The sequence below is a fragment of the Petromyzon marinus genome, chromosome 3, assembly GCF_048934315.1.
Source record: "Petromyzon marinus isolate PM22_M1 ecotype Great Lakes invasive population chromosome 3, UKy_Petmar_22M1.pri1.0, whole genome shotgun sequence".
Lineage (NCBI taxonomy): Eukaryota > Metazoa > Chordata > Hyperoartia > Petromyzontiformes > Petromyzontidae > Petromyzon > Petromyzon marinus.
The window spans coordinates 13975710-13998957 of NC_133669.1; the positions used below are offsets into that span (position 1 = coordinate 13975710).

The 23248-nt window shown below is 43.9% G+C and overlaps 1 protein-coding gene across 4 annotated transcripts in view; it reads left to right on the forward strand.

The window, feature by feature from the left end:
* Positions 1-22601, forward strand: part of LOC116954261 (stromal interaction molecule 1-like) — a 34892-nt gene extending 12291 nt beyond the window's left edge. For 3 of the 4 annotated variants that reach the window (XM_076074330.1, XM_076074333.1, XM_076074325.1), the window contains 10 exons: positions 5999-6126; positions 7095-7209; positions 8538-8649; positions 11001-11116; positions 11425-11602; positions 12052-12379; positions 14424-14524; positions 14849-14994; positions 15609-15879; positions 17007-22601. In XM_076074330.1, the coding sequence (XP_075930445.1) occupies positions 5999-6126; positions 7095-7209; positions 8538-8649; positions 11001-11116; positions 11425-11602; positions 12052-12379; positions 14424-14524; positions 14849-14994; positions 15609-15879; positions 17007-17313 (1802 nt within the window). In that variant the 3' untranslated portion in view covers positions 17314-22601. The remainder of the gene's footprint in view (positions 1-5998; positions 6127-7094; positions 7210-8537; positions 8650-11000; positions 11117-11424; positions 11603-12051; positions 12380-14423; positions 14525-14848; positions 14995-15608; positions 15880-17006) is intronic. The other variant, XM_032974867.2, reaches the window with a different exon arrangement.
* Positions 22602-23248: the final 647 nt, after the last annotated feature.

Here is a 23248-nt window from a genome sequence, read left to right on the forward strand (position 1 = left end):
GCGAGAGAGCTACTGCAGCTAAAGGTTATATATGTTTAAGATGGGTACAACCCAAGGGTAAGTGGACGGGGCTAGAGATGGAATTTGCAAGTCAATGTAAGATCGCAGAGCTAGATATACCACGGCTAATCATGTCTGCATTAACCACAATACCTGTGGTCAGAATGCAAACAAAATAAAGGCGATTGGTATTGCCTTGGTGTCGTGGCATCTCTTCAGAGAAGTGAGCGACTCGATCAGATGAGCCTTCTTGTCTCGGAGTTTGTTAAAAGATCTAATGGTTGTGTGGAAACCCTCCCCATAGAGGCGGTTAAATCTTGACTTAAAGCTTTCGTGACTGCAGGAATTCATACTCTTTGGGTCTTTCGGTAAAGTCACGTAGATAGAAAAATAATAATAAATCACGAAGACGATTGCTTGTGTTGAGATCGAAACGTCGTGATTTTTTATTGTTTTATTATTTTTCTATTTACGTGACTTTACCAAAAGACCCAAAGAGTATGAATTCCTGCAGTCACGAAAGCTTTAAGTCAAAATATATACAGCAATCGGTGACGTGACACTGTTTAACCACTACATACTTCACTTGGAATGGAACTTTCTACAGACAAACTGAGGGCACCCCAATGGGCTCCCCCCTATCTCCGGTTGTAGCCAACATTTTCATGGAGAAATTTGAGACTGACGCCATCCAGACGGCCACTCTGCGCCCAACCTTATGGAAGAGGTACGTGGATGACACTTTTGTCATCTGGCCACATGGCCGGCCTGCTCTAGACCAATTCTTCGACCACATCAATTCCATACACCCAGCCATCAGATTTACCATGGAAGTCGAAAAAGATGGCAAGCTACCTTTTTTGGATGTCCTAATAAAAAAGAGACCTGATGGTTCAATGACCCACTCTGTCTACAGGGAAGCTACCCATACAGATGCTTACCTGAAACCGGATTCCTACCACCATCCATCCCAGAAGAATTCCCTCATCAAGACTCTGCACCATAGAGCCCAATGCATATCCGACCAGGAACACATAGCCAGTGAACTCAAGCACGTACAACAAGCTCTTAAGGCTAATGGTTTTTCCGACTACACAATCCGCAAAGCTATCACTCCAACCATGAAGAAGGACCCTCTTGAGGAGCCTTTCAAAACCATCACTTTACCCTACATTGCGGGGATCACAAAAAAGATCTCCAAAATCTTGAATAAACACAAGATCCAGGTCCGATTCGACACATTACATAAAATCCGTGATCTTGTTCTGTCTGTAAAAGATGTGATTCCGGACATACAGTACCCTGGCGTCTACAAACTAAGTTGCCTCTGTGGTAGTAGTTACATTGGAGAAACCAAACGACATGTCTCGGAGCGCATTCGTGAACACAAAGCAGACCTGAAACACGGTAGGACCAACACTTCGGCGTGGCAGATCACTGTTATAATTCAGTAGGTTCACATGACATTGACGTCTCCAAGACAGAGGTTCTTTGCAAGCCATCTGGCTACCATGAGAGATTTGTTCATGAGGCTATCCACATATACAAATACAGAGACAATTTCAACCGAGAAGATGGATTCTGGCTTTGCAATCATTGGAATGATTTGATAAACCATTTCGGGTCTTAATTGATTGTTCACGCTTAAGGTGGCTTTCAGACCGCATCAATTATTTTCGTCTCCCCCCTCTTTTACGAACATAGATGGACTCATACTCTTTGGTTCTATTGGGTAAAGTCACGTAGGTGAAAATAAAATAACAAAAAATCACGACGTTTCGGCCACAACACAAGCGGCCTTCATCAGGTGAAGGGACGAGACTGTCTGGAGGACAGCGCTGGAGTGGAAGAAGCCACGCTTAGATCACGACCTTTAAGCTGTGTGAGAAGAAAAAGACCACGCGCCTTGACAAAGGAATTGGCATATAATTTAGCATTGAAATGGCTCATTGAAATAGCTAAGTTAAAGTATACACATCCGCAGAGGTACCCCTTGACAAAGGAATTAGCGCTGGAGTGGAAGAAGCCACGCTTAGATCACGACCTTTAAGCTGTGTGAGAAGAAAAAGACCACACGCCTTGACAAAGGAATTAGCATATAATTTATCATTGAAATGGCTCATTGAAATAGCTAAGTTATATTCCTTTGTCTAGGGGTACCTTTGGGGATGTGTATACTTTAACTTAGCTATTTCGATGAGCCATTTCAATGCTAAATTATATGCTAATTCCTTTGTCAAGGCGCATGGTCTTTTTCTTCTCACACAGCTTAAAGGTCGTGATCTAAGCGTGGCTTCTTCCACTCCAGCGCTGTCCTCCAGACAGTCTCGTCCCTTCACCTGATGAAGGCTGCTTGTGTTGTGGCCGAAACGTCGTGATTTTTTGTTATTTTATTTTCACCTACGTGACTTTACCCAATAGAACCAAAGAGTATGGATCCTAGCAGTCACGAAAGCTTTAAATCTAGAATAGATGGACTCGTCCATCTGAATAACTGCCAAACCGCTCTCCGTGGTGCTAACGTTAAAAAAACTGCCACTTTTTTCAAATTTTCTTGCTGTGGTTTTCACACCTGATGATGATTGCTTGTGTTGCAGTCGAAACGTTGTGATAATTTTATTGTTTTATGTTTTTATTATTTAATTGTTTCCCTTCTATGTGACTTTACCGAAAGAACCAAGAATAAGAATATGGCAATAGTCCTTTTCCATAGCACGTAAAAAATATGCATACCATTATAAAGAAAGGGAAATTCCTGAAATGTTACCTGATTATAAGAATATTTTCATGGCGTGTTATTGATGAATCTATTGAGTTTTTTTATTGTGCTTGTACACCACTGCTAACTCAGCAGCATCACCAAATAATGTATTTATGAAAATCGTTGTGCTATCGCGGCTTGCAATTCCCAGTGGTGAATAGCACATCTCCTATTTCCTGCACATTAGCATAGAGATGTATGGCCGACTTGCAATGAGGATCACTGCAGAATGCCATGTTCTCCCGCTCACAGCTTAATTAGCCCACAAACAGTATTTTGGTAGAAGTATATTTTTTACAAATTTTTCCTTATTTTTTTACAAACCGTTTTGGTCACCTTTCCGGCTTGATCAAGTTCCAGATTACTCGAGTCCGTATTGAAGAGGTTTTACTTTATCAGCACACCTGGCTTTGACATTCATCAAAGACATTTGTGTAACCATCAACTTCATCACAACATTTACTGGCCGATGCACACTTCTCCTTTGTATGTGGAAAATTTAAGACAAGCTGCAATGCGATTGTCGCCATGCAACCAACAACTATGGACTGTATAATAAACCACCGTGGTCTGCGCTCCTTCAATGGAGGAATACTAAAACTACACAAACTCGGTCCTGAGCCTTCTCTTGGCTAGCAGACCTCTACATTGGCACTTACTCCCTGAACATATTGCCATTCGCAAGCATAGAATACACCACCTCCCCAATGTCACCTCAGCAAGTGTCCATTAACAGTGAGTGGTGGGGTGGGGAATTTACTTAAAAAATTTGTGAGTGACACTTTATGGGACCACACATCCGTGTGCTTTATTGCCTCAGTTCCTTCAAACGGAAATTAATCCATGAAACCTGTGTGTACAGAGAACACCCAGTGTTGGGGCTGTTCACGAGCACTTAAGACCACCTAACACCGGCTTGGCGCATGTGAAGTTGGCCTGGCCAACACCATGCCCGGCCACCTTTGTCCAGTGCCAGTGTTTACACAGTATCTCGTACTCCTTTAAAGCTGAGTCCACCGATGGGAGGCCCATGACTGGTTCAGAAAAATCGCCGCTGATATTGGCCGTGCCAGCAGGAATATCATTGGGTTTATAGTGCAATGCGATAATTACTACGACTGCTCCCCACAATAATATGAAAAAATGCATTCAACAAAGACAAAGATCCCCAGTTTTAACATGTAACAGTATTTTAGGGCAAGTGCTGTGCGTGAGCACCTTTGAAGGCTGGCACGGCACAGAAGGGGGTGGGTGGACAGCACCACGCCCAACTGCCTTTGTCTCCCCAGTGGCGAAGTTAACACATTGCACCAGGTACTCATTTGAAGCTGAGTAGACCTAGGGGAGGCCAAGGGCCGATTCAAATATTTGTTGCCACTGTTATTCATCTTGATCGGCAATCGAACTTTGGTTGCTGGGTACGTAGCACAGCGCACCAACCACTACACTTCTGCTTTCTAACCACACACTGATGCACATATTTACGAAAGACATACAGTATACAGTACGGTATATGAATGCACAGACAAGTACTAGATGTGCACACATACACAGACATAACACGTGAACACTTAATAACGTACATGGTAATACTGTACACCATACACAACATTCGTACTTACAGAAACTTTGCACCCAGGTTACAAGTAGCTGTGTGCATGCTTACTGACGTGAGCACACAGGCGAATGGGCCATGTCACGCAAAGAAAAATATCCCCCTTTTGCCATACAGACTGTTGGGGCAGATGCTATTCGTGAACACTTTTGAAGGCCATATTCATAAACACCTTCATTCGGGTATGCAAATACACACATCGCACCATATGTAACGCATGTATTAACAACTGTCCAACAATATTCAGAGCACGCCTTAATTGCTGAAATAAAAAAAAGAATTTGCAATGCCCCTGTTGTGAAATCCATATATGTATGTGCTTGGCCATGGTACTGGATATTAAATCAAAGACCTTTAAAGGCATGTTTATGGCTCATTGATGAGACACTAGAGCTCAACACACATTTACAATGAGACTCTCCCAGCAGTTACCCATCCATAAGCTTTGATCCCTAAACCATAATCCCTTAAAACCTATACAAAGTCAAATGAAGCGGCATCTGATAATATTTCATCTATTGAAAGTCAAGGAAGGTCTGTGATTGCATTAAAATCTGGTCTATGATTTTTTGTTACAAAAATCTGTGGGAACAGTAGAGCCAGATATTATATAAGTACAATCGTCACTTTTTGCAGTTAAACAAGTGGAATTGTTGAAGCTTCCGGAATGAAAAATCCTTAGTTTGACACCATCCTCAATGAGTACCACTTCTTGCCGCATGTAATTTTGTTGTTTTAAGGCTGCGAAATGTATGTGCCAGTTATAAAGTTTGGATATAAGGCTGATAGATCTGTTTAGACCTGTGTGCCCGTGTCAGGTGTATTGTGTACCTTTGCATGCTGCTCATCGTGTGTTTTATATTGCGCCCTGGAAAGGGTACTATATAAATGTGAAATAAAATCTTATCCCTGTGCTCTCTACATATGTAGTACAGCAGTTAGATTGCTGTGTTACGATCCCGGCGAACCGAGTTGTTTTCCTGCCCACGGCCACCACCAGTGACAATTATCTGAATTGGTCCTGGGCCTCCCCTAGGTTGACCCAGCCCGAAATGAGTACTTTGTGCCATTGGGGAGACTAAGACAGCCGGACTTAGTGCTGGCCAACTACCTCCTTGTGTGTCGTGCCGGCCAACATAAGTGCTTGCTAAAAGCACTTGCCCCAACAATTTGTTGAGGCTTTAAGGGGGAATCTGTGTCTTTGTGCATGTGTGTACATGCCGATGTATGGACTTCTTGCTAATTGTTTTATTCTTGCCTATGGAAATATGTTCAGTAGCTAAATTCCAATGTTGAGGTCTGCTAGCCACGAGATGGCTTCAGGAGAAAGTTTGTCTAGTTTAGCTATTCTTCCACTGAAGGAGCGCAGACTACATTGGTTTACTTTATGATCTATAGGTTTGGGTTGCATGGACACAATCGCACTGTGACTTGTTTGTAATTTTAAATGCATTAAGGAGATGTGTGCATTGGCCTGTTGATGTTCTGATGCAGTTGATGGTTACACTAGTCTTTTAGAGTAATATCAAAGCCACTTGTGTTTGTCTGTTGTGTGTGTGTCTGTTGTGTGTGTACACGTGTTGTTTAGCATTTTGTTGTTTTCCTGTGCTTCTCATGTGCAGACAAGTGTCCTCTGCCCGGGTGCAATGTGGACCCCGCAACGCAACTGAGCTTCGATGCCGTGAGCTCGATCCACGCGCGCATGGACGATGATGAGGACGGCACCATTGACACGAGGGAGAGCGACGGCGTGAGCAACATCATCGTCACTGTCACGATCAAAACATTATGATCGTTGTCATCATCAATATCATCAACAAAAATTACACCAGTTACTTCATCATCATCAACATACCATCATCGCCAACTTCACAATTGTCATTATTGCCAGCATCATTCACACTGAGACATGGAAATGGCATAAGGATTTCACCAACACAAGCCTCACTAGCATTGTGTGTATGTGTGAGTGTTGGGTACATGTGTCAGGCTAAAGCCCATTTGCCCTTAGTTAAGGGACTGAAATCCTGCCCCCCGCAGAGAGCCTACAGAAAGACTGCACAGGTGCAGTCCTGAGAACTTATGTTTAATTCTCTGCAATGTAACACGAGTTATCCCTATCCGCACCACTCGTACTGTGGCTACTCAACCGGAAGCTAGTCTTTGATGAAGCGTGTTTACATCAGCATCGTGGAGACAAATGCGCCTAGGCATGGTGTTCGTCACATGACCCTCTTGTGTGCCATGCAAATCTCAATAGATACGAGCACCACTTGGTGTTCTGGTTTGTATGATTAATAATAATAAATAATTTCAACTTGTCTTGGACACAGTACACACACTAGAAAAGTTTAACATACATACAAATAAAGGCATTCAGGTGGTGAGCCGGTACCAATTTTCGGCTAAAGCTCTGTGGTCTTCTATATATTGAAGTGTTATTGGTGATTTAATTAGTGTTTACATGTTAGTGTAAACCGGGCCACCTGGAGAAAACCGATACGTAAGAGGGGGAAACACTTTATCCCATGCAGATGGAAAAGGTGGAGTCCACATTTTCTATAGCGCCTTCTCCTGGCAAGTAAGGGTAATGCACATTGACACCAACAGGATTTGTGTGATCCACCATCCCTCACTGCATCCACAGTACTGGATTATATGCCTACACCACCATCGCCTGGTGATGTAAAGACATGTGTTTGTCTGTGTACATCCAAGTTCCTGCGTGAGGACATGGAGTACAGCGACCCGGCCACACAACACCGTCGCTTCCACGGCGGAGACCAGACAATCACGCTTAAAGAGATGTGGGCAGCCTGGCTTGCATCTGATGGTACACTCACACACACTCACAAAATCGTACATTTCGCAGTGCAATGCTTTACAATCACTCACACGCTCATATACACACGAGGGTACGCACATGTCATGTACACAATCTTGAATGCAGTGCTTGTACCTGCACTCATTGTACATGCTCACTCGAATTGGTTAATTTGCAATTTCGTTGTATCGGCTACGTAACAATGTGTGAAAGCTACTTAGCTTGTTCCTCCACAAGAAGCTCTGGGAATTCTCGGCCACATTTAATGCTCTCATTTTTTTACTTGTGAACCATACACCCATTTAAAAGAACACCTGTGCTGGCTTGAAACATTCAGGCTGGCCAGCTTATGATCAACTGTTGGTTTGACAAGACTGGATTGTGTGATGAACTTACATATTGGAAATAATGTAGACTTCTTTTTCTATGCCCAGCCTATTGCATACTCTGTTTGGCTCAATGGGCCTAAATGGGCATGGTATGTGCTTAAGAGGAGATGGGCAGATATGGTACAGCAGGACACGGAGCTGAGTGGACCTGCGAGCGATTTGTACTAGCGGTGTCAAATTCAGCTTTTGTGGAGTAGAGTCGTGAAAAACGCTGCTGAGCAGATGCAGACAGCCACCCTCCAACAACAACAGAGTGCCTCGGAGTGACACTCAAAACAATGAGCAGAGCCCTGGACAGATACAACACAGCAATTTTTTTTTTTATTTAAAGCTTTCGTGACTGCAGGGATTCATATTTTTGGTTCTTTCGGTAAAGTCACGTAGAAGGAAAACAATAAAATAAAAAAATAAAACATATATAGAACAATAGAATTTTATTGTTTGATATTTTTATTATTTTATTTTTTCCCTTCTACGTGACTTTACCGAAAGAACCAAGAATATACAGCAATAATTGTTTTATTTTATCAGGTAAAACCCACTGAGCTATTAGCTATTTTCAGAAGCAACCTGGCCACAAATGATAGCTCAACAAAGTGGCTTATCATTTGAAAAGTTATAGCAGCAGCCAAATAATCCAAACGCATGTTTCTGAATGTGGAAAGAAAAACCGGAGGACCCGGAGAAACATCCACGCGACCACGGGGAGAACAAGTAAACTCCAAATATACAGGCATCGTCAGGGTTGAACCCCTGAGCTTCTGCATACCAGGCGAGGGAGATGACACTGGGGAGCAGTCACCTCAGTAATTTAAAACGGTTATGTGACTGATGCGATAAAACCTGACCCTGTTCAGTCGCCTCCTGCGATTGAGCCTATAACACTTTACATGGCCTTAGTGTGAACCATCGGTTATTGTTATTGTGGTGTCTGTCTACCCCCCTCAGTTTACAATTGGACAGTGCAGGATGTGGCACTGTGGCTGGAGACCATGGTGGAGCTGCCCCAGTACTTGGAAAACTTCCTCGAGAACAACATCGACGGGCCTAGTCTCCCCAGGTGTGTACAAACATGTTCTGTCTTAGGCAAACTCAGCCTAAAATGGCTGGAAGGTCCTTGTGTGTATGCATTTGGTCAAGAAAAAATGAACACTGGTATTTTGGAGCCAAAGGTGACCTTGTGGTCACGGTTCTGGGCCTACTGTTACCTCTATATGTGTTTTGATGTACATGTTTGCATTTCAGCTTATACACATTATTTACATATCTTCAACCAGGTGAGCGCTCATTGTTTATGTACAGTCCTTTTGTCACTCCACTGCTGAATGAGGGCCTCACAGTGCCATGCGGGTCATAGAGGTTAATAGTCCATACTTCTCTATGCTAGTCAGTGTGGGTTCATAAAGGCGGGGAGCATACACATAGCGGCACAAGTACAGTACAGCAATAGATTTTTCCGCACTACCCTATGCTGCCTACCCTCTGTTTCCACAGTCTATAACAACCAACTGTGCATTGTGGTCACCAATCCCATCACTTTTCAGGCTCAGGCTTGCTTAGCTTCGAAGATCTGACGGAATCGGGTGCATTCTGGGTGATTTAGTCATATGCGAGAGCACATTTACAGGAGGATAAAACTAAATTTATCTTAGCTTTTGGTGATAATTTCAAGTGTGTGTCTCAGGTTGTCCAATATGGGCGAGATTGTCCAATATGGGTTTGATTATTCCTTAATGAGCACTCATGTAAAATTTTTAGCGGTGTTGTTTTCTCTTTAAATACTTCATTGCAGTCATGTCACCAGAGCACTGTAGTGGTTATTTTGAAAAATCCTTTGAGGTTATTTTTCTCATGAAAAAAAACGTTAAACCTTGAGTTGGACAACTTGTGACCCAACCTATGAACCAGGGATGTGTTTCCGATATTTGGATTACAGTAAAGCCTCTCAAAACCGGACTGCTTGAAGAGAGCCTTTCCCATTCCCGGGGATGTCCAGGATACTGCATACAATTTAACAATCACTAAGTTACTACATTTTAAGTAAAGTCAAATCTAATTAACACTGATCTTTTATTTAACATTTCATAACGATTCACAAAATAATTATATCATAGGACTTCCTTTGCCAGTACCAAAAAATGAGAATAGGTTTTCTCCTTTTTTCTGGCCACAAAACAGGTGTTAAGATATTCATATTCTTAGTTTTTTCGGTAAAGTCACGTTGAAGAGAAACAACGTGACTTTACCGAAAAAATTAAGAATATGAATTACTGCAGTCACGAAAGCTTTAAATCAAAATTTAGGTGTTAAGATGTTAAAACACCAAACTGAAACCTTTTACAAGGAATCATGTCTGCATTAACCACAATACTTGTGGTCAAAATGCAAACAAAAAACATACTCTGATAATATATGCATTGTCTTTGAAACTGATTGGTCCACACCAGAGACAGCTTTCTTTGGAGCCTCGTCTCAAAAGGTGTTAGACCAGAGGAAGCCTTTTGGCCAGAGGACACCTTTTGGTGCCTTTTGGCATTTGTGGGAATATCTTTGTGCTAGTTTGTGTGCATGCATGTGTAAGCAAGTGTATGATTGTGTATCTGATAGTATGCTTTATGGCCGTGTGTGTGAATGTGAGTGTATGTGGGGAGCGGTGGTGTTGTGATTAGCGCGCTGCGCTACGAACCCAGCCACCTGAGTTCGATTCCCGCTCACGGCCAACACCAGTGACGATTATCTGAACCGGTCATGGGCCTACCCTAGGTCGACTCAGCCTCAACGGAGTACCTGGCATGTGTGTGCTGTGCCGGCCTTCATATGTGCTGGCTAACAGCACTTGCCCCTACAGGCTATATGGGGAGATTTGACTTTCTACAAATGTGAGTGTGAGCTTCGCACCACGACCTACAGTCACTTATCAGCTGGCAGTGGTATTAAATGCCTGTGATCTAGTGCTTTGGAATCAAGCATTGATAGAGCTGCTGGGCTGTGAGGTGGTGACCCATGGTGTGGTGATACAGAATGTGGTGTTGGTTCATCAACACCATTTTCTATAGAATGTGTGTACATGTATGAATTGGCCTGCATGCATACGTGTGTGTATGTTCAGTGGGGAGTGGTGGAACAGTTGTTTGTGCACTGTGCTACGAACCCGGCGACCTGAGTTTGGTTACCACACAAGGCCAACAGCGACAATTATTTGAACCAGTCCTGGGTTTCCCCTTTGTCGACTCGGCCTCAAATACCAGGTGCGATTTGTAAAAACATCGCCACGAAGGAAACAGGCGTGGTGCCGGCCACCCACCCACCCCTTTATATTCCGTGCCGGTCTTCATAGGTGTTTGCTTAACAGCACATGCCTGAAAAGTCTGTTAAGGCTATATGAGGGATATTTATCTTTGTATGTTCCAGGTTGGCCATCACCAACCACACATTCATGACCACCATTCTGAAAATCCCGGAGAGGAGCCACCGACACAAACTGCAGCTCAAGGCCCTGGATGTGGTGCTGTTCGGGGCACCACTGTGTGGGTCTACGCACCCCATTCCTCCCCACCGCATCCCATTACTGTATATCACATGACCATACATAAAATCACATTGCCTAAATATCAAGCCACATTGATATGCATCACAGCACATTTATTTATCATCAAGCCACTTTGCTATATGTCAAACCACATGACTGTCCTTCATACCATGACTGCGCATCACAACACACATGTGCATCACACCAAAAGGATTTACATTACACTCTATCATGCTGTCACATCCTTTTCATCCACAGTCTCATTGCTCCCAATCACTTTCCGTCTGTGTATGTGTGTGCAAGCAGCGGCCCAGCGGAGCCGCGTGAAGGATGTGGCGTTGGCTGTAGCGGTGGTGGCAGCTGTGACGGGCTGCTGGCTGGCACTGGTGCAGCGTCGTCGTGCGCTGGAGCACGTTGCTCGCGTTACTAGCGAGCTTGACAGCCTTCAAAAGGCAGAACAGAGTCTGCTCGACATGCAGGCCAGGTGGGGACACGAGAGACTGTGGGACAATGATTCACGGGAATTGGAGCTGCACATGGCCTAAAGTGATTTATCAATTTACACGGTGATAAGTTGCAGCACGTATTGTGTGCATGACATCGATTGAACAACTTCGGACCACAGTTTTCGATCCAACTGTGCAATTGTGATACCAGGTCATGAGATAAAGTAATGTCATAATAATATCCAAGTCACTCTTGCTAATGAGACTCTCCTGGTCTCTTGAATTCTCACCTGGTTAAATAAACTTGCGTCGACTTTACGAAATCACCGGAAACAGAGAGACCAGGACCCGAAGACACACAGCTGATGCTTTGTCTCGATGGCTGATGATAATATGTCTCTGGCTGAAGCTGTGAGGCTCTGGATCGCGGGTATAAAATTTATCTTCTGATAACACTGCCACCATCTCGGTGTCTCCCTCTGCACAGGCTTCTGAAGGCCCAGGAGGAGCAGCGCCAGGCAGAGGAGGAAAAGCAGAACCTGGAGATGCGGCTGCATCAGGAAGCGACCAAGCGAGCACAAGAGTGCTCGGCCCAGCCCGCGGATGAGCACGAGTTGAGGGGGCAGGGCGAGTGGTCGTTGGGCGAGTGGGCGGTGGACGAGCGGGCGGTAGGCGAGTGGGTGGCGGGTGAGCGGGTGGAGTATGAGCCGAGCGTGCTGCAGGCGTGGCTGCAGCTCACGCATGAGATGGAGGTTGTGCACCATGCGACGGCTCGCTCTCATGCTGAACGCCAGCTCTCAGTCGCCCGTGACATGGTGAGGCTCGTGTGCGCTGCTCACCGACACACAAAGTATAAAGCTAGATTCGAAGGTTTTGTGACTGCAGGAATTACTCTTTGATTATTTCGCTAAAGTCATGTAGAAATTTAATAATAATATAATACGACGTTTCGATTGCAACACAAGCAACCATCATCAGGTACAAATGAATGAGAAAACAAACATCGTAAACTTGGAACTAAAATGCAATACAACACAGAGAGTCGGCCAACACAACAGTCAACACCCCACCTGGTTGATTACATTCTTCCAAAGATTGCTAAATTTTAGAGGGAGACAAAACATAGACACGGAGACACACAGACAGACACACAAGCAGAGAGAGACTCACACAGATACAAACAGAGAGAGACAGACACATAGGCACACAGAAAGACAACGTCTCTGTATCGAGGCCTTAAATTGGGAGAGACGGGGGGGGGGGGGGGGGTTGGCAGAGGGGGAGTTGTGTGGAATTCCTGCCCATGGCGGACGGACGAGTTGGACACTGGACTTCTAAACATATAAGCACAGAGCGTTGTGTGGAATTCCTGCCCATAGCGGCCGGAGGAGAGAATTGACTTATAAACAAGCACGGAACAAGCACGGTAGAAAGCAAATTTTGTAAAATTAGGAAGTGTAATGCAATGCAACACAGAGTCGGTTAGCACACAGTTAACACATAGCCTGGTTGGATATGTTTGTTTTCTCATTTATTTGTACCTGATGATGTTTGCTTGTGTTGCATTCGAAACGTCGTATTCTATTATTATTTTATTTAATTTCTACGTGACTTTACTGAAAGAACCAAAGAGTAAAGTCTAAAGCCTCTGTTTAGACACACAGACTGTGGGGGAAAGTGCTGTTAGCAGCCCCGCATGGCGCACAAGGGGGTGGTGTGACCAGGACCATGCCAGGTTGCCGTGGTCATCTCCCTAGTGCTCGCACACTGCACCAGGCACTCATTTAAAGTTGAATCAATCTGGAGCAGGCCGAGGATTGGTTCACGGATGTTGACCGTGAGTTCAAATTGAACACGGGTCTCAAAGTTCGTAGCACAGTGCGCTAGACATCGCACTTCTGCTGCTACACTAACAAAGACAAAGATCCCACATGTAGTCCTTAACAGACTGTTATGGGAAGTGCTGTTAGAAAGCACCTATGAAGGCTGGCACAGCACACAAGGGGGTGGTGGTCAACACCATGCCCAGCCGCCTTGTCAATCCATTGCTGATTCTTTACGCACTGAACCACACACACAAACACATACAAAGACAAAGATCCCCCATATAGCCTTAACAGACTGTAAGTGCCCTTAGTGAGTACCTATGAACACCAGCACGGCACACAAGGGGATGGGTGGCCAACACCACACCCGGTTGCCTTTGTTTCCCCAGTACACCGCACCAGGTACTCATTTGAGACTGAGTCGACCTATACATATGTACACACGGACATCCACACACTTACATGTCCTCTTGCTCACGAACGCACGCACTCACTAACATTCCCACAGTGGATTCACTAACATGCAATGGCAGCCCAACCTGTTTACAAAAACAATCACTGCAGCATGACAACATGAGCCAAATAATGCATTCTCCAGCACACATCACGCTCACTGATATTGAACACTCAACAGCATATGCTCATTACTTACTTGCTTACTCCTTTTCGATCCCTGTGGAGCATAAGGCCGCAACAAGCCCACGCCATGCCGGACAGTCTTTAGCATCTTTCTCTCATTTGCTCATTAACACATAATAATGTTGTTTTTGCCTACACCCTGATATACTCACTGATATACACCAAGCGGCATTCACTCATGCGAGTACACACTCACGAGCACGCACGCATGCATACGCTCACCAGCTTAGAATCAGGATCACAATCTTTATTTAGACTGGAGGAATCCAATGAGCTATGAAGCTCTCACATATGGCCTCGGGCATGCATTGGTGCGTGTGGGTGTACGTGTGTGCAATGGTTTTGTCTGTGTGCGGAATTTTAAGTGTGCATGTGTTTGCGGGTGCCCATGCAGGCCGAGAAGGTACAGCGAAAGCGCAGCTCAGTGCTGGGCGCATTCTACATCGCTCACAGCGCCTCCCTCGACGAGGTCGATCACAAGATCCTCACTGCTAAGTACGACCTCTCCCCCTCACTCACCCCATTACACCCTATCGTTCACCGCATCACTTCCACCCTCATGTTGTGTGGTATAATCTCATGGGTTGGAGTTGGTTGGGCTGTAGCACGTCCTGTTGTGTGATATGTTGTAATATTTCGTGCTGTGTAGTTATGTAGTGTATTATGTTACACTGTATCGTGTGTTGTGTTATGTCATGCTGTATTATATGGAGTGTTGTGTTACTTGTAGGTTCTTTGTGTAGTCTTTTGCCATCTTACGGTGTTGTTTTGCTATGAAGTTTTAATTTTATTGTGTTGTTGTGGTGGGTGAATGTCCAGGCAGGCGCTGTATGACGTGACCAACAGCCTGCGTGAGCGGCTCCATCGCTGGCAGGAAATAGAGAGAGTGTGCGGCTTCAGTATTGTCCAGAACCCAGGCCTCAACGCCCTGCAGGTCCGCCTGATAGAGGGGCGCCAGGGAGACGGTACGGAGAGATGGGACACGGGGAGAGACACAAGACACGGGGGGAAGACATGGGGAATGGGGAGAGACGTGGGACATGGGGTCACACCTGTCTTGCAGACGAGTACCTGGGAGATAGTACAGTTATATGAGGCATGGGGACACAGGGAGAGACCAGGGCCATGGGAGTGGGTCAACCACACAAAGGGTTGCCTGAAATCCTATGGCTGACGGTGTGAGAGCATGTGTAGGGTAGACAGACAGAATGCAGGAGAATTCACAGGGACATAGCAAGAAATGTAAAGGTATATAAAGACACACAGGACCCGGGAGGACACATGGGATATGGGAGGCAACATACAATGCATTCATGGGCACATGGTGACACAGGATGAGACACAGGAAAATGGGAGGGCATACATTACATTTGAAGGAGACCTAAGGATACAAAAGAAGACTGAATAAATGCCAACACTAGAGGGAACACATGGACAAAGGGACTGGGACTTGGGGAGGAAGACACAGGTATATGGATGGAGATTGTAATGGCACAATCTCCACCCATCTTCCTGTCTCCTCCTCCCATCATTATGCATCTTCATTTCCCTCCCTCCCTCCCTCCCCCTGTCCCCACAGACGAAATCCCAGCCTCGGCCTCCATGCCTGTCTTATCCTCGCGCCCATCCTCGTCTTCCTTGTCTCTCCCATCATCCCAGTCGGCTAATCAACTCCCCTCCAAGAGTCACGTGACCCGCTCGGTGGCCAATGATATGGCTCCTGCGGCACTGCGAGCACGTTTTGCCCACCTGCCGCAATCAGATTGGTCAAGGACCGTGTCACATGACCCTCTCCCTTTGGCGGGGCATCTCCACAAGCCCAAAGTGGCTTTCACTGCAGGCTACGTGCGGTAGGAAAATTTGGTGAACTTTAATGAACAAACTGTGCATTCATATAAGCCCATGGGCAACCTTGGGGTTGTTATAGGCAATCAGCCAGCATCACTTAAAAAATTATGTTTTAATTATCAGGCTGGGTGTCTAAAACTGTTAGCTCATAATCACCTTGTTGGGGCACCAAGTCGGCATCACTGATATCTTAGGGTCAAATATTAAGCTCTTATCAGCCACATGTGGTGAAACCAGGTTCAACTATGTTTTGATTATGACAGTCCCAACCCAGTTGCTGTTGACTGCACAAAAACAATTGTGTGATAAAAATACTAAGAAAATTATAACAAAAACAGCAACAGGAAATAATTTTATATCGTGTCTCAATGCAAGCGCATTTTAAGACGCTTTAAACGAATGAAGGGCAAAACAATGCTTGAGGGTAGAAGGCTGGTGGAGAGGCCAATGTGAGAGCAGGGAAACATGGGATAGAGAAGAGAGTTACACCTTTGCAGCGCCTGGGACAAAGCAACCAGGACTCAGCACCAACAACAACAGCACGAGCTCCAGGGACAGCCGCAGCAGCCAGGGCAACACCAACGAGTGCAGGACACCCACGAGGGATCTATCACCATATTTGAAACCCCCTCCTGTAGGAATCGCCTCGTCCTTCCACTGCATAGCACCAATGGAAGGCATTTGTGAATACTGATTTGTAATTGCCACATACATTTGCTTTAGTAAATTGGCACTTGAATAGGTATTTAGGTCGTTATTACCATTTAAAATGAAATGCAAGCAGTGAATTAATCGCTACCAAATGCATTCAGATTATATATGGTACTTGAATTATCGGGTTACATTTGTTTAACTACAGTAACATAATTTTGGTGACACTGTACTAAGTTCGTGTTTGTCTGTCCTGCATCTCTGAATCTATTTTTTATATCTATCCCAACCTCTCCCTCTTTTTCTCTCCATCTCTTTACCCTGTTCCATCTCTTGCCATTCACGCTCACTCTTATGCTGCTGCAACACCTCTCTCTCCTCTCCTCATTATTTGCTCGTTTTCCAATCCTTCCCTATCCTCGCTATCTCCCACAACCCGTTGTATGCTCCCTTTCCTCTCTTCCGTTTTCCCTCTTAGGCAGGGAACCAGCATGGAGTCACTGGGCTCCATATCATCTGCCCCCCTAGGCTGCATCTCCCAATCACCGACAGGACAGGTCCCATCGGGCCCTGGCCACAGTCCTTCGGGCCCCGAAGACTCGAGTGAGAGCGACACCAGTGGCGGTGGTACCAGTGGAAGTCTGAGAAGGGGAGGGGCGAACAGTCCAGGCAGCCATGCGATGAGGTCTTCGCCCACTGCGGCTGCGGTTGCTGCTGGAGCTCCGGTCACCAAGAAGAGCCGTGCCTCAAAAATCACGCGCATCTTCAAGAAGGCGAGCATCTGAGGCCTCTGTGCCATCGCACGTAAATAAATACAAATGTAGTGTTGCTTGTTTAGGGCCTCATTCACTTGTTGAAAGGTATCATTTTAATGTTGTCACTGATATTTTTTGGTGGAAACTGCATTTATATCAGCCTATGCATTTATTTCTTAATTTACAGATTTGAACACGATTGATGACAATGCTGTCACAAACCGGCATCTAGGCTGACAATTGAATAACAAATGAATAGATTTTATACAAATAAAAACGTATTTCATTGACAAAGTTTACTAAGAAAGGCTGAAGCCCAGTGTACACATGACTGGCACAGGGTAACAACAGTGAAAACTCAACTATGCATTTCCCTCCGGCTGTATCACTGGTGTGTGTTGCTCTGTCATCACACTGGCACTATAACTCGATCATCTGGGATATTGAGGGGAGAGGGGTTCCCTGGATAAAACAAAAAGACAGATAATGGAAAATATATTTAAATTAGGCCATAACAACATATTTATTGTTTATCAGCTTGTAATGAGAATGAAGGCGTCAAAAGCGTAGTGTGTTTGTTGCTTACTAAAGCAATCGATTTGCATGCCAACGTGTTTTTGGTCACGTGGACACTGAGTCGCTGACTCTCAATAAGTGAGCAACTGCTCACAAACCAACAAGTGCATATAAAGATATTTTATTTCTTTTTTTGCAAGCACGGCTAGTCCGCAACCAAGATAGATGGCCCATGGACAATGGAGTGTTCACTGTATTTGAGCAACCAAGTAGTCGTGAAAGAATGGCTTGGTGAAGACCGGCCAGTCGGTGACAAGTGTGACCTGAGGTAGGCTCAGTGCAGTACCCCAGTCAGCACAAGAACTACTTCATCACTAAATTTTGATTTAAAGCTTTCGTGACTGCAGTAATTCATATTCTTAGTTCTTTCGGTAAAGTCACGTTGAAGGAAAACAATAAAATAATAAAATATATATAAAACTAAGAATATACTTCATCACTGTCGTAACATTTATGTTTGTCGCCAATTATGGTTCATCATAACAGTCACTGTTATTGCCATGTTGCTGGTTATTTACTGAATGTATGCACTATAATATCTATGTTAGGCATGTAATAATGCATTGATTTATTGATATTGATTCTTATGATCGTGGTCATAGAATTGTGTATCAAAGAATCGATCTTTTTTTTTATCCTATATGTTGTCTGTGGAAGCGGAGCCGTTAAGAGCACTATGCCATCAACCCAGTAACTAGAGTTACATTTCTGGCCATAGCTGCCTTCAGTGGTGAGTGATATCTGAACTGGTCCTGTGCCCCCCACCCTTAATCAACTCCCAGTGACTAGTGTGGTGAATAATAGCGAAATTTGCCCTATAATTGAAACGGGGTGTTACGGCCTTAGGCACTGGATTGAGAAAGGGCTGATATTGCATGTTATATGTAATTTATTCAAATAAACCTTGCAACCACCCTCGATCCCACATGGACTGCAGGCAGTGGCAAAAAAAATATCGATTCTTAAATCATTTGGCAACGTAATATTTACCTGTAAGCTCATGATATGTATGTGCAAATGCTTCTTCACCTTCTGAAATAACCTGAGTCTACATGTCTCAATTAATTTGGTTTAATGGTTTATTTCACATGTGAATAAAAAGCATGAAACTTGAGTTGAGAAACACGTAAGGCCATTATAACCTCAATTGTTGCAATTGAGTCAAAGCATGGATTAACTTTTATACTTAATTATTTGCTGATTGAGAGACAATGTCTTTAAAAAAATCTCACGCAGTTTATAGTTGACAATTACAGTAGGCTCCTACTACCGTGGACTTCTTGTTTGCATGAGTACAGTGACTGAAAGTGTTATAAAAAAAAATAAGATGAACGTTATGGCAGTGCATTGTCATCGAAACATACCATGTTTCACTCCAGTGCCATTGGGAGTCCGAGGAGTTATCGCAGAATGTATGCTTTTTGTTTCTATTTTTTGTTACTTAATGACTGTGTCAGGACCTGGCCACTTTGAGCCTCTTCAGAGATTAATACTTTTAAGTGCCTTTTTTTCGTGTTTTGTTTTGTAACATTACATGCTGTGCATCACATTGCCACCGGTTAGTAGCAGTTGAGCTGGTACATTGCTTCTTTAAAACCGCTGAATAGCTTTTTTCCAATGAGAAATGTGTGAGCTCCAGCCATTGGGGGTTCCCATTAAATATGAATTGCTTTACTTTGCTTTCGCTTTAAGTCAAAGTGCCTTAATATTTATAAGCCAAAGAATTAAACGCATGTTTAAAAAGAGCAATGGTTGTAGCATGCATTATGAAATTCATGGTATAGATCTAGACCTGTAGGCATGTAACAATACATCAGTTAATCAATTAATGTAAATTATTTCGGTAAAGTCACGTAGGTATATAAAAAAAATAATCACGACGTTTCGGGCGCAACACAAGCGTCCGTCTTATACTTACTACGTGACTTTACCGAAAGAACCCAAGAGTATGGATCCCTGCAGTCACGAAAACTTCAAATCTAGATTGTAAATTCTCATAATGTATAAGCATCAACTCGCGAGTATACGAATACTTTTCTGCAATTGGTCATTTATTTCATGTCAATTCTGCAGCCGTTAAGAGACTATCGTTAATTGTGATGTTTAAACAAGAACCATTTATTCAAGTAAATCATGACCCTCAATTGTGACAACTTGTCTACTCGCCAGTAGTTTATGGAAGTGAATCATTCCACTCCTGCTAGGACTGCTTACTTGTTTGGGGCACCACGGTGGTGAGATAACTCCCCCTCACCTGGTTTGTAGGAGGGCGTGGGTTCGATCCCGACCCTGACACCTGTATATTTGGAATTTGCATGTTCTCCCCGTGGTGGCATGAATTTTTCTCCAAGTCCTCCGTTTATTCCCTCCAGATTTAGAAACATGCGTTTAGAGTATTTTGCTGCTAGAAATTTTGACATGATAAGCCGTTTCGTTGAGCTATCATTTGTGGCCAGGTCGCTTCTGAAAAATAGCTATATAGCTCATTGGGCTTTACCTGGTAAAATAAAAAGTTTAATAGTTATAAAAAATGTTTACTTCAGGTTATATATAGTAGTTTGAATGTTAATGATTTATAATTTTGGGGGAGCTTTGTCTGTAGTAAGTTAAAACGTCATTCCCGAAGGACAATCTGCACTATCCAACCTAGAGTTCACGCTTTTGGTAAGAGAACTGTCGGTTGGTGAATATATGGGTGAGAAGATAGGGCAGAGAAAAACAGATTTTTGGGAACACTCTGCAATAATATATTCCATCTCCTCCAGAGGGGGTGTTTCTCACCTATGTATTGCCATGTGGACCCACGGGAGAGCATTCCTGTATTTATGCAAGTGTCGGTACACCTTTATTTAAACAATCAGGACATTCCATTATTCAACCAGTGAGTGCATTCCTTTATTTAACAGTGGTAAACACATTCCTTTAACCAGGGGAGAATGTTTTAATTATGAAAGTGGTTGAATGCTTTCCATGGGGGTTTGCAAAGGGTTGGGGCTTGCCCCATGACTGCTGTCTGGTAGCCCTTCACCTCACTGTGAATCTGATGTGCGTTATTTTGCCTTGATTCGATGTGTAGTATATTGTCTTGGTCTGCACATGTTTTCCCAGCTGATGGGGATTGTTATTATCAGGAGATGGCGTCCATTGCTTCGCATACTTGGTATGGTTTTTTTTTGCAGAGTGTAGACGTGCTTGAGCTGTTGACGGGGTTGGCACTGGTGCTGAGACATGTTTGTGAACACTCACACTTGTACACTCACACGCAATAACACTAATCATCACCGTCACATATGCCAAAGCTCCAATATACTACCAAGACGCACACCATCACTCGCACTCAAATACACCAACACACTAACATTCACCACCACTCGCACAACAACACATACATGAACACTTACGTACTTTAGCTTTCAGCCGTATATCTTGAATATACCGTAATTCACATACACCAACACTAATCAACACATACAGCAACGTTCACTTTAACTAACATACAACACTGACGAACGCATACACCATCACTCGCATGCACCAACACTCAACCACACAAGCCCCACATGGCAACAGCCAACTCTCACAAGTTCTACACTTACACTTCGACACCAACAGTCTTAACGTACACACGTAAGAACCAACAGTCACTGAAATAAAGTTGCCAACACTGTCACTCAACCACTTAGTCACCAATGAATATACATTTACCAATGCGTACTGTTGCCCATCAATACAATATCACCAACATAAACACACACTTGCCTACATACCAACACATACTCGCATGCGCCAATTATACACATTCGCCCTCTCTTACTCTTAGGCTGGATTCACACTGGATTTTAGACGTGCGTTTAGTGGATGTCACATGCTTTGTGTAAATCCATTCAACCATCCACAAACTTCTTAACCTTAGGGTTACTTGGTGTCACGTAGTGTGTGTTTATAGTTTGGGCCGATATTTGGCCCACATTATTAACATTTAGCCCACATTGTTAACATTTAGACACTCTCATCAAAATATTAAAAACATATTTCCTTTTTGATTGTGTTTCATTATCCTTAGAAAGTAATATACAATAGCTAATGATTTAAAGCTGGTTTATTCACCAATTAAGTTGAATACCCATTAGAAATACCTCTTTCTCACCCAATACACTTAATAACATTGACACCAGGGTTCTGACTGATTTTCTTTTTGTCCTTGAAAGCAGGTGTGCTGCAGTTATAGAGCAGCCATGGAAATGCCCTCACTTCTGCTATTAACATCTCGTTGAATTCCACTCAGTGTCCTTTATGTTAAGCTGTTTGTCACTCCCCAACCCTGATTGGGTACAGTTCCACTCGCTGAACAATATAGAGTTCTACTCTTGTATATTAGAATGCATTAACGTTACAGCCCATAATTAATGTCGCCTCTTTTAAATTCTTTAGAACTGCTTTTTGTGTTTAGTTTGTTGTCCTTCCCCTGCACCTCTAATTATCACGGTTAGCTAAGTACGATGGGAAATAAGTTCAATATACATAATAGCTATTCGGTTTTGTGTGTGCGTTAAGCGATCCTGTGTAAACTCAGTTACACTCCCAACACCCCTCACTAACACACACGCTTGTCGCCACAAATTGACACTTGCGCAGTTGTGCTTTCATCACTTGTGCTGGTGGAACCTCAATGTTGGTGATGCCTTCTGTGTGCCTGCTTCTGTGCCCATTGTCTGTTGAATTAAATATCGTGCTTTATGCCATCGCTGTATGTTTGGTTGGTGTATCTAGTCCAGGGGTTGGCAACCAAAATAACAAGAGCCATTTTTTCGAATTTAGTACGAAACTCAATTTCAAAAGCCGTAATGCATATGTAATGACTCTCGGACAACACGAACATTACTACGTGTTAAACGAACATTACATCACAAAGCAGTCCTTAAAGAGGCACATGCAGTTCTGGAGCTGCAGGTTGCCAACCCCTGAGCTAGTCGGACTACTTGCGCACACACTCGTCACTTGTATAAATATGTGTAATGACGACTTGACACACTTTCTTGAGATGGTTTATTTTATTGTAGACACGTTCACTTGAACAGGCGGAGACCCCACTGCAACAGCCCCGAGTCTCCCCCGCATCTCCCTTATGTACGGTCCGAGGCCACGCCCCCATTCCATAACCTTCTTGCTGATTCTAGACGCTTGCTGTACCAGCAGACTCTACCGTCCTCTTCTGTCACCTGGCAACGCTCCTATTCTCGATCATTCCCATAGCCACCAGTCCATTCGTACTACAAGATGATTCCCCTTACATTTCCTCCCGTGGCCACTAGTCCATTCGCACTGCAGGCTGACTGCCTTGTCATTACCTACCGTGGCCACTAGTCCACCCACACCGTAGGTTGACTCT